Source organism: Saccopteryx bilineata, chromosome 3 (genome assembly GCF_036850765.1).
Source record: "Saccopteryx bilineata isolate mSacBil1 chromosome 3, mSacBil1_pri_phased_curated, whole genome shotgun sequence".
In the NCBI taxonomy this organism is placed as follows: domain Eukaryota; kingdom Metazoa; phylum Chordata; class Mammalia; order Chiroptera; family Emballonuridae; genus Saccopteryx; species Saccopteryx bilineata.
In genome coordinates this window covers 234316886-234329221 of record NC_089492.1, presented here as the reverse complement: position 1 = coordinate 234329221, position 12336 = coordinate 234316886, and the positions used below count along the sequence as shown (strand labels likewise).

At 41.6% G+C, this 12336-nt stretch overlaps 1 protein-coding gene across 3 annotated transcripts in view; it reads right to left on the bottom strand.

Annotated features, from left to right (window-relative positions):
* The window catches only part of SLC35D1 (solute carrier family 35 member D1), a 90774-nt gene extending 83879 nt beyond the window's left edge, over positions 1 to 6895 (bottom strand). For 2 of the 3 annotated variants that reach the window (XM_066268937.1, XM_066268938.1), the window contains exons 1-6: positions 6515 to 6895; positions 5737 to 5770; positions 5553 to 5639; positions 4785 to 4852; positions 2219 to 2290; positions 1536 to 1604 (exon numbers count right to left, since the gene is read on the bottom strand). In XM_066268937.1, coding sequence (XP_066125034.1) covers positions 1536 to 1604; positions 2219 to 2290; positions 4785 to 4852; positions 5553 to 5639; positions 5737 to 5770; positions 6515 to 6717 — 533 coding nt within the window. In that variant the 5' untranslated portion in view covers positions 6718 to 6895. The remainder of the gene's footprint in view (positions 1 to 1535; positions 1605 to 2218; positions 2291 to 4784; positions 4853 to 5552; positions 5640 to 5736; positions 5771 to 6514) is intronic. The other variant, XR_010730440.1, reaches the window with a different exon arrangement.
* Positions 6896 to 12336: the final 5441 nt, after the last annotated feature.

Here is a 12336-nt window from a genome sequence, read left to right as displayed (position 1 = left end):
GATCAATGGAACAGAACAGAGAACCCAGAAATAAACCCACAGTTCTATGGACAACTGATATTTGACAAAGGAGGTAAGGAAATACAATGGAGTAAAGACAGCCTCTTCAACAAATGGTGTTGGGAAAACTGGACAGCTACCTGCAAAAAAATGAAACTAGATCACCAGCTTACACCACTCACAAAAATAAACTCAAAATGAATAAAAGACTTGAATGTAGGCCGTGAAACCATAAGCATCTTAGAAGAAAACATAGGCAGTAAGCTCCCGGACATCTCTCGCAGCAATATATTTGCTGATTTATCTCCACAGGGAAGTGAAATAAAAGACAGGATAAACAAATGGGACTATATCAAACTAAAAAGCTTTTGCACAGCTAAAGACAACAAGAACAGAATAAAAAGACAAACTACACAATGGGAGAACATATTTGACAATACGTCTGATAAGGGGTTAATAACCAAAATTTATAAAGAACTTGTAAAACTCAACACCAGGAAGACAAACAACCCAATCCAAAAATGGGCAAAAGAGATGAATAGACACTTCTCCAAAGAGGACATACAGATGGCCAATAGGCATATAAAGAAATGCTCAACATCATTAATCATTAGAGAAATGCAAATTAAAACCACAATGAGATATCACCTCACACCAGTCAGAATGGCACTTATCAACAAAACAACACAGAATAAGTGCTGGCGAGGATGTGGAGAAAAGGGAACCCTCCTGCACTGCTGGTGGGAATGCAGACTGGTGCAGCCATTGTGGAAAACAGTATGGAGATTCCTCAAAAAACTGAAAATCGAACTGCCTTTTGACCCAGCTATCCTACTTTTAGGAATATACCCCAAGGACACCATAGAACGGCTCGACAAGGAGAAATGCACCCGCATGTTTGTGGCAGCATTGTTCACAATAGCGAAGATCTGGAAACAGCCCAAGTGTCCGTCAGAGGACGAGTGGATTAAAAAGCTTTGGTACATATATACTATGGAGTACTACTCAGCCATAAGAAATGATGACATCGGATCATTTACAATAACACGGATGGACCTTGACAACATTATACGGAGTGAAATAAGTAAATCAGAAAAAAAACTAAGATGAATCCATACATAGAAGGGACATAAAAATGAGACTCAGAGACATGAACAAGAATGTGATGGCAACAGGGGCAGGGGGGGGTTGGGGGAGCGGGGATGGGGTGAAGAAGGAGAGAGGGGGTAGGGGAGGGGAGGGGCACAAAGAAAACCAGACAGAAGGTGACAGAAGACAATTTAACTTTGCGGGAGGGGTATACAGCACAATCAAATGTCAAAATAATCTAGAGATATTTTCTCTCAACATATGTACCCTGATTTATCAATGTCACTGCATTAAATTTAATAAAAAAAATAAAATAAAATAGAAAGGAAGAAAGAGATATGATTCTTATTTAGCCTATAAAAATATCTTTATTGGTAATTAATCATTATCAATAATTATTGGTAATTTCTAAAGTGCTCATAGGTTTATGTAGGCCCATGTCTTACCTGGCAGCTACAAAGGCTCCAATAATCATTGCGAATACAGTCATCTTAATACTCCAAGAAAAAGTCTTCCTACAAAAAAAAAAAAAAATTTAAATATATACATGTGGCTTTATTCACAAAGATTTATTTTATAAATGAGTAACAGGCAAAAATGAGATTTTTTTCTTTGAAAGCAGCTATGGTCATATTTCAAATGTTTCTAAGGAACTGGATACTTAAAAGACTCCTTTGATGATGCAAAAACTTACTTTGTTACATAAATAAGTACACTCACTTTTTTTCTTTATTATTTGTTATTATTGAGTCTGAATTTCAGCAAATCGAAATTTCTTTTAATAGAAAAAGGTCACACACATTGTAGTAAAGGTAGCCAAGACAGAACCATTATTTAAAACCTAGACTGATGTTTCTGACCTGGCTTCACCCAGTGGCAGCAGTAGACACAAGAATTCTTAAAAGTATATCTCTTGTTTAAACGGGTTTCTAATTCCAATTCATAATCTTCCCCACTACTACTCCCGTATACAATCAATTCCGATAGCAAAGGGATAAAGTTGCTTGAACTTTCCAAAAGATAAAGTAGAAGCAAGACAATTTTAATATTTTTATTAAATAATTATTATACTGGGTACCTTTTCAAAGTGATTAAAGTTTGTTAAAGACTAAATATAAATTTAGCTCACTTGAGTAAAACTCCTTCAGCAAACATTGTAAACAGGATGGAGAACCTTCTCAAAACTGTAAACATTGGCAAGCTGCAAAACAAACAAAAAAAGATAATTACGTAAAATAAGGTTTAACAATTTATTTAACTGTTTTAAAAGATTCTCCAAATTAGTATTTTAAAATAATGCTAATTCTTTTCCTTCCATTATGAAAATTGTATGATTTAGCCATGATTGAATTAAGCACTTATTTCTCTATAGAAATAATTCTTATTTGAAAGCCTGAAAGAGTTGTTTTTCCAAAACTACTAGAAGTGAGAAACACCAAACTAACTCTAAAATGGTAGAGCTCACACATCTATTATTATCAAAGACTACTAACAGCCACTTTTAAAATTTTACTTACAACGTATACATACACCCTGAAGAGTAACCATGTTAGTATTTAAGAGAAAAAGACCTCTTTCTCCTTTCTTTACTGGCCTCTACAATAATCTTACTCCATGAGACATTCCTTAATTGTCCTTCTGTGGAAGTAATTTTGTCTTCCTTTAAATTCCCAGAGTACTTTGCCTGCACTGATCAAATGTATAGCCTCTTGTAATATAGTTATTTCTAAATATATTCATCACACTGCAAAGTACCTTATGATTAGCTGCACAGCAAAGACAGGGTGTTAATGAATGAATGGCTGAATGACAACAAATGAAAGAGCAAACTCTGTTAAGCAGTTTTTGCAGCAGGTCTGCATTTCCTTCCAAGTAGGTAATGAGATGGAAAAGAATGTCCCACCCATGATAAATCTGCCTTTCATGGAACCCTCTCCAGATATCGTCATTGTCATTCTGTCAAGTTTCTTGAGTCTCAAGAAAAGATGAAATGAAAAACATTTTGATTCTCAGAGCTCTCCCCATTCTGTTTTACAATCATCCAATAAGTGTGCCAGAGGGTTAGCTCATGTGGAAATGGTGAAGCCAAGGGTTTCTGTTAAATGGTCTCCTTGTGTGTATGATTTTAATATCACACCTAATACGTACTATATTCCTTAAGAGGAGAAGCTAAAATTGGGAGATTAGAGGATAATAAGACAGTGTTGTCATGGAGTAGAGAGTTATCACTTCTTTCTAAAAGCAAATATACTGCCTGACCAGTGGTTGCACAGAGGCTAGAGCACATACCTGGGATGCTGAGATCCCAGGTTAGAAACCCCAAGGCCACTAGCTTGAGCACAGGGTTGCCAGCTGCAACATGGGATCACTGACATGTTCTATGATCGCTGGCTTGAGCCAAGGTTGCTGATGTGAGCCCAAGATCACTGGCTTGAGCAAGGGGTCACTAGCTCAGCTTGAGCCCTCAGTCAAGATACGTATGAGAAGCAATCAATGAACAACTAAAATGATGCAACTATGAGTTGTTGCTTCTCATCTCTTTCTCTTCCTATCTCTCTCTCTCTCTCTCTCTAAAATAGATAAATAAATAAATACAAGTGAATATGCTACCTCTACAGTTATATACTGTCAGGCAGATAAGTTTTTTTTTGCTCACTCTGTTAAAGATGGCTGCTGCTCTCACGCACGTGGTGATGCTCTCAAGTGATACAGCTCATTGTCCTTCTTGCTTGGGAAGGGGCTTGGTTATGCTAATGTGTGTTGGGGGAGGGGCTTTCACGCCAAAAGGTTTTAAAAGGTGGAGCTAGGAGGCCATTTTGAGAGAGTGACCAGGTTCTTGTAGAGAGGAAGAGCCCATGGAGGCAGGGCAGGGAGGCCACATGGAGGAGGCAGCTAAAATGGCGGAATGGTGAAGGAGAAGCCAGTTTGTGCAGGAAAAGGAGATGGGGAACAGAGGTGAATAAGACTGGTGAGGGCCTTTGATTCTAGGAAAACTCGGATGAGTCAGTGGCTTTGGGAGCCCTGAATGGATAGGGAAGTGTCTTCCCGCTGTGTTTTTACTCGCTTGCGGAGTGTGAGTCTAGAATAAAGGAAAATAGACCACCAGGTTTTGGCTCCACTGTTTCTTCACAATCTGTCCAAATTAAATGTTAACCTAAACCTACATGGGCCAGGCAGCTTTGATGGTGGCCGTGGCTACTGGCTTTACATATACCCATGAGTAAAATATTAATCTTATTTAATTCAGGGTTCCATCTGATGTTATTTTAACTACCTCACGTTAAAAGAAAAACTACAATAGTTCTCATACCCACCCTCTAATGCTGCTTGTGAATTTGCCAAAAAATATAATATTAATTAATTATATTAAGAATATAAATCCCAAAAGCCTAGCCTATATCCTTCACTACTATATATCTGGAAAAAAATGAAAATCTCCTATCACAGTATTTATAATATTTTAAGACTCATCAAACTGAGAAAAACCCCAAAATACATAAAAATTCTCTTTTTCTTTAAAGAATTTAAACTAAATTAAAAACCTTTAGTGTAATCTTCATTATTTAGTATCAGAAGCTTTCTGGTCCTTCCATTTACTTCAAAAATCAATAACAATGTGTTAATTATTTGACATTCAAATACAACTTTAAGAATACATTATATTAACCTCACTAGTAAAATAAAGTTATCCATACTTCAGTTTCTTTGTGCTGAACAGTCCCGTGATTTGGTTCCCAAAATATAGTAGAGGTAGTGGAAACGTCTAGAAAATTTAAAAAGGGATAACAAAACTCAATAATAAAGATAGCTAAAATAGGGCCTTTCAAACAGAAACAGTTTTTGTTTATATGATTAAATTCTTTTCTTTTGAAACATAAGATTAGTTCTCATAAACAATTTTGGCCCCCAAATAGTGCCCAAACATTATTCCTGCATAAACAGCACTACTATGGCAGAAAGAGAGAAGGAAGCATGGAGTTGGGGGAAAGAAACAAAGATGAATATGATCAAACATTTGGGACATACACTTCATTTACTTTAAAATATGATAATGTATTAGCCCACAGCTCTAATGTCAGCAGAAAAAGGAAATACATTTTATCTTCACATGGAATCAAGCAAATGCAGAGAAGAATAAGAAAATAAACCTGAAGAATAATGAATGAAGAACACACTGGCTAGAATAGACAAATATAGAAAATGCAAAACTGTAGTACTTCCCCCAAAAGTATTCATTAATTAAAACAAAACATTTTATTTCTGGGGCCCTTTCACCTTAATTTTAAAGATATTGTAGAACTTTTAAGAAAAATACATATTACAACATTTATTCTTTACCTTCACTATATCCACTTTGGATTGGGTGACATCAAGGCAGCAATTTTTAAATATGCAAGGCTCTTATAAAAATATACAATGAATTCTTTTCAGAAAATAAAGTATTACTTTATTTATTTATTTACCTTTCGAGGTACATTACTGTCAAGGTCAGGAAACTTGACTACTCTGAGGGTCTTTCCCACCCAGAGAACTGCCACTGTAGCCACCATCTGTAAACAGAGAACACAGAATCACTGTTCTATATATAAAGACACACTCAGATGTTCAAACGACATAAACCACGTAATGCTGAAGATTCCAACTGACCTGGCCAAGTCCAACACAGAGCGAGGAAGGAAATCTACAAGAACGGTAGAGAGAAAAATATAAACAGGGTCAGAGAAAAACAAACTTAGCTCCTGTGATTTCAATGTGCATATCGGCAACCTGATACAAAAGCACACCAACGTCAGCCCTTAATCCAAGTGGTGACCCGTGTGAGAAAAACGCGAGGGTGGTCAGACAACACCGCTGATTCTGTAGCCTCGGGCGGCCACTTGCCTCATCTTGCCCGTTTCCACAATTTCGTCCGCTGCTTGCAACGGATTTTTTGGGTTTGTTTTTGAAGGAAATAAAGACATCGGTCTCTTCAACGGTTTCACACCTTTAAAGCAGAAATACTTCTGTCTTGGGGTTCCAGTGACAGCACTGGGCTCATTTTAAATGGGAGGCTGTCAGCGAATTCGGGGCACCCTGAAGCCCCGGCCCCTGGCCCAGCGGCGGAGGGAGGACAGCCCTCGCTCTGCCCCCGGCCAGGCACGCACGGGGACCAACAAGTCACGAAGCAACTCCGCTCCACGCTCGCGTGGGCAGGGGTTCCAGGGCGCTGCAGCCCGTGCACGGCAGGCAGGCGCTTTCCCAACGCGGCCCGAGCGCGCGCGGGAGCGGGACCCACCCCGCAGGCCGGCCGCCCGCCCTTCCCGAAAACCGGCAACTTTGTTCAGCTTGAACTTTGGCAGCCAAAGTTCAGGGAGCCGGCGCCCCGCGCTGCCGCCGCCGCCGCCCGCTCCGCTCGGGGCCTCGGTCGCCGCCGCCGCGGCCCTACCTATAGTTGGTGAGCACGCTCTTGTTGACCACCACGATGAGGAAGGAGCTCACGCCGTAAAAGCCAGCGGCCAGCAGCTTCAGGAACACGGTCAGCGTTTCGGCCGACGCCATCCCCAGCTCCTCCTCATGTCTGTGTGTGGAGGATTTCGCTGGGGTTTCTCCTTTAACCCGGGCATGCTGACGTCTATGAACTTCCGCCATGGCGGCGGCGGCGGCGGCGGCGGCCTGGGAGGGGAGCGGCGGGCGGGCTGGCGGCGGGGCCAAGCGGCGCAGGAGTCTTGCGGGAGCAGCTGCGGGGACTCGTGGGGACTCGCGGGGCCTCGGCTGACGGACTGGAATGGCTGCGCCCTCTCCGCCTCGGCTCCCCGCACGGCCGCCGCCCGTCCCCGCCCAGGGGCAGGAACGCCGGGTTCACACCCCTGGGACTTTGCTCCCGCATTGTGTAACGCGGAGTCAGAGGCTCGGGCGGTGCGGGGGGAGGCCTGGGGGAGGCTTGGAGAGGGCCGGGAGGAACGGTAGCAGCAGCAACCCGGGGTGCGGGGCGACAGGGCGAGCAAACCGAGGGGGAGCCACTCGGGGACACCGGAACGCCAGGCTGCACCGCCACCCCGCGCGGGGTCGCCCCCGCGGCCGTGCACCTGGGCTCGGGGAGGCTGGCGGTGGCCCCGCTAGCAGCCGGTTCAGCTGCCACCACCACAATGCAGACTCCCCACCGCTAGTAACAAGTGGCTGGCCGAGTAGTTCACAGGTTGTGTTGTGTGCGTCTAGACTCATTTTGAAGGCTCTTTTGGTCTCTTGCAGAAGGTCAGTGCCCCTCAAAGGTATCAGGTGTGGATAAAAAGTAAATACTCATCTTTTCATTCTGCATTACCTCAGGCTTTTTTTTTTTTTTTAAGATTTTTATGTATTGATTTTACAGAGAGGAGAGGGAAGCATCAGCTTATGTAGTTGCTTCTCTTATGTGCCTTGACCAGTAGCCCAGAGGGTTTTGAACCCACAACCTCAGCATTCCAGGTCGCTTTATCAACTATACCTCAGACTTTTTATGTTTTCTGAATTCAGAAAACATCAACCATACATTCTTTGCCAATCAAGGGAGGACATTTAAAGAAATACATTGATATGTCCAAAAATGTAGCAAGATAATCAAGTATCTTGTGGACTGGTGAGAGAGCAAGGTGTTGGGAGCTGACTTCCAATTCGGGTTTCCTAGAAATGTCCCCCTCTCTCCTGCCGGTGTTCTCTTGGGCCAGTGAATTGAGCTCTCTGAGTTTGCATCTCCTCATCTCTGTGAATGTAAAGTTGGCACAAAGCTAGTTTTCAGGAAATGGTAGTCATTATTATATTTATTTATTTATTTATTTATTTATTTGCATTTTTCTGAAGCTGGAAACAGGGAGAGACAGACTCCCGCATGCGCCCGACCGGGATCCACCCGGCACGCCCACCATGGGGCGACGCTCTGCCCACCAGGGGGCGATGCTCTGCCCATCCTGGGCGTCGCCATGTTGCGACCAGAGCCACTCTAGCGCCTGAGGCAGAGGCCACAGAGCCATCCCCAGCGCCCGGGCCATCTTTTGCTCCAATGGAGCCTTGGCTGCGGAAGGGGAAGAGAGAGACAGAGAGTAAGGCGCGGCGGAGGGGTGGAGAAGCAAATGGGCGCTTCTCCTGTGTGCCCTGGCCAGGAATCGAACCCAGGTCCTCCGCACGCTAGGCCGACGCTCTACCGCTGAGCCAACCGGCCAGGGCGGTAGTCATTATTATATAACAGAAACAAATCATTATTATCATCATTATCAGCTTAAGCAAAGAAATGACATGTTGGGCAAACCAGCGTGTTAGGTTTGCTCACTTGCACTTTGCCTAAATTTGTACATAAGCACAGGGCAGTGCGTGTGTGTATAGTCTATGTAAGGCTGCAGGTGCTTGCCTTCAGGGTGGCAAATTTTGATTTGCCAATTGCCTGTCTTCTTGGGAGGGGTCATTGTTTGCTATTTTTTGCCCTGCAAGCCCCCCCCCCCCACCTCCCGTCTGGCTTGTGAGTTTAGAGAGAGAGAAAGAAGCAGTTTTCCTTGCCTGCTTGCTCGTTGGCTTGTGTGACTTAAATAAGCAGAATGGCCCACCATCCTCCAGCTCCACGGTTCCTTAACCATCCACCTGAATCCAGTGTGAACCTGCGTGGCCACAACCACTGGCCTTACACATATCTAATTTTAATGTCAAGAAAGAAAAGGAGCCTGACCAGGCAGTGGCGCAGTGGATAAAGCGTCAGACTGGGATGCGGAAGACCCAGGTTCTAGACCCCGAGGTTGCCAACTTGAGCGCGGGCTCATCTGGTTTGAGCAAAAATTCACCAGCTTGGACCCAAGGTCCCTGGCTCAAGCAAGGGGTTACTCGGTCTGCTGAAGGCCTATGGTCAAGGCACATATGAGAAAGCAATCAATGAACAACTAAGGTGTCGCAACGAAAAACTAATGATTGATGCTTCTCATCTCCTTTCCTGTCTGTCTGCCCCTGTTTATCCCTCACTCTGACTCTCTCTCTGTCTCTAAAAAAAAATAAAAGAAAGAAAAAGAACTTCGAATTATTTCTGTAACTATTTTATATCTTTTTAAAAGATTTTATTTATTGACTTTTATAGAGAGGAAAGAAAGAGAGAGAGAGAGAGAGAGGCATCAACTCATAGTTGCTTAACTTTAGTTTTTCATTGATTTTTTTTTCTCGTATATGCCTTGACCCGGCAAGCCCAGGATTTAGAACCAGCGGCCTCAGCATTCCAAGTCAATGCTCTATCCACTGCACCACCACAGGCCAGGCTGTCTATATCGTTTTACCTATTTTTCCAAATATGGTAAAAATATACATAACATAAATTTACCATTTTAACCTGTTTTTATTATGGTAAAATATAAAATTTATTATTTTAAGATTTTTTGAATGTACAGTTCAGTAGCATTAAGTACACTGACATTATTGTGCAACTCTCGCCATTGCCTATCTCTGGAACTTTTTCATCACCTCAAACTGAAATTATGTAACCACTAAACAGTAACTTCCCCCCATCATCTAGAAACTACTCTTCTTTCAGTGTCTATGAATTCGACTATTCTAGGTAACCTCATATAAGTGAAATCCAACAGTATTTGTCCTTTTGTATCTAACTTATTTCATTTAGCATCTTTTCAAGTTCTTCCACATGTGTCATATGTCAGAACGTTCTTCCATGCATCTTTTGACTTATTCTGTTTCTTCTAATTTTCCTTAGGAACAGTTGGCACACAGGATGAATTTCTTAGCATGACTCACAGGGCTTAGGTGGTGTGGCTCCTGCCCAGTTCTCCAGAGGCACCCCTCGTATTTCTCTTCCTAAGCTGCAGCTGTGTCAAACTATGTCCATCCTCTGAGAACAGTGAGGGCTCCACTGTTTTTACTTCTGTGTATTTAGTCCCATTAGTCCTTCCATCTGGGATGCTTGCTTTTTCTCTCTCCCCACTACCCTGTGTCTTGAAGAACTCTTAACTTTCCTATCAGTATTTAGGCCAAACATTACCTCCTCTCTGGGTTCCTTCCTTCACACTGCTCTCCACAGAACTGGCAGGTCTCCTTTGTGCCCCTTGCACCTCAGGGATCTTTGTGCATCCCCTTTATAGAGGCTCTGAAATTGCATGTTTACATATCAGTCTGTTCCACTAGACAGTGAACTTCTTGAGAACTGGGGGAGGCAGGGACACCTAGGACAGTTTAGAGGTTTTCATTAAGTGAACCCATGAATGGTATTACTTTTTAACAGGAAAGTGGCCATATTTCTTTCCTTTTTTTTTTTTTTTACAGGGACAGAGAGAGAGTCAGAGAGGAATAGATAGAGACAGACAGACAAGAATAGAGAGAGGTGAGAAGCATCAATCTTAGTTTTTTGTTGCAACACCTTACTTGTTCATTGATTGCTTTCTCATATGTGCCTTGACCGCGGGCCTTCAGCAGACCGAATAACCCTTTGCTGGAGCCAGCAACCTTGGGTCCAAGCTGGTGAGCTTTTGCTCAAACCAGATGAGCCCGCACTCAAGCTGACGACCTCTGGGTCTTGAACCTGGGTCCTTGGCATCGCAGTCCAATGCTCTATCCACTGCACCACTGCCTGGTCAGGCCATATTTCTTTCTTAACTGCTAGCAGTAGAAGAAAAATATCTAGAAAGTTGTATCTTGGGCAACATCCTTTGTGAAGAAAATACTAATGTCCCTTATATCAAAAGCAAACAAGTTAAAAAGACATATGACATAAGCATCTTCCCCTCTTCCTCTCTCACTCTAAACCCCTCTCAGAGAAAGCAATTGCTAATAGTTTGGAGGCTCTGCTTAGAGCTGTTTTCTAAGCATATATGAATATATACATATACACATAAATATTTACACATATAATTTATATATTTTTTTAACAGACATGGAAAGAACTAGATAAGAACACTGATTCTCGAACTAGACACTACCTCTTACACTAATTTTGTGACCTTGGGCAAGTTACTTGATATTACTGTACTTCAGTTTCTTCATCTGTAAAATGGGGACAACAATAGTATGCACTTGGGGGTGGTGGTGAGAATTAAATGGGCTTTAGTAATGGTAAAGGACTTAAAACATAGTACGCACTTTACAAGTGTTAATAATAATTACTATTAAGTATTATCATTCAACCTTTTTTCACTTAGTATTCCTTGAAGGCCTTTCTGTGGCAATATAGAAACTCTACCTCATTCTTTTTAAAAAAGGCTGCAGAGACTTCTCTCAGCCACATGCACCATAATTCATGTAACCCTTTCTATGGACATTTAGGTTGTTGCCAGTTTTTCAGTTCATAAACAGTACAGCCTTGATTATCTTGTCCATTCAACTTTGTACAGGTATAAGTTTCTAGAAGTGGAATTACTTAATTAAAGGCTACATTTTTTAATTAATAAAATTAACAAATTGATCTCCAAGGAAGTTGTACCAATTTTATTTTCCCACTAACACTATGAACATAAAACCTTTTATAAAGTCACATGGCAACAATGGAGATGACTTAGGAGAGGCCAGATAATAGTTCAAGTGCTGCCCTGGGGAGTATTAACTGCTAGGTATAGATTTCTGTGATATATCAATTGTAATCATGCAAAAATAAAATGAAAATAAATCTCCTAAAAGTACTAATCCAAGCAACCACTGTTTTTCTCAGCATGATTACATTACTGGTTAACAAATATTTAAGATCTACCATAGGCCAAGAACTGTATTGGATTTTCTCAATACAGTAATAATTTGTGGACCTTCAGTAAAATGCTAAGTCTAACAGTCAAGCATTCTCAATAAGTACCCATACCCTACTAGGGTATTTATTTAGGTATTTAGACTTTTAGGTATTTTAAGTACTCAGACCTGTTTCTTAACCTCAGTGTTATTGATCACAGAATTATATGTGGGGGATTTATATATAATTTGATAAAATTGAATAAAGATTGAACCATATCTTAAAAAGTTGTATAAAATTGTAAAGACTGGATTTAAATGTTCTCGTTGCTTCACAAATCTATTTGGAAATGTTGCTATATATTGTACATTTTACTAGGTGGAAAAATTATTAGCAGAAAAATCATGTCCTTTTATCAAAACATTGCTTTAGCTATCATGTTTCTCTGTGAGGGAAATGGATTCTGCACTTTTGTTAACATGACATTTCTTTTCCCTATACTACTCACTTTCCCTTGGCTCATTTGATCTTCTTATACTGGAATTAATGTAGGCCTTTTTGAGTGTTCACCTTCATTCACTAATTTCTGTTTCACTACC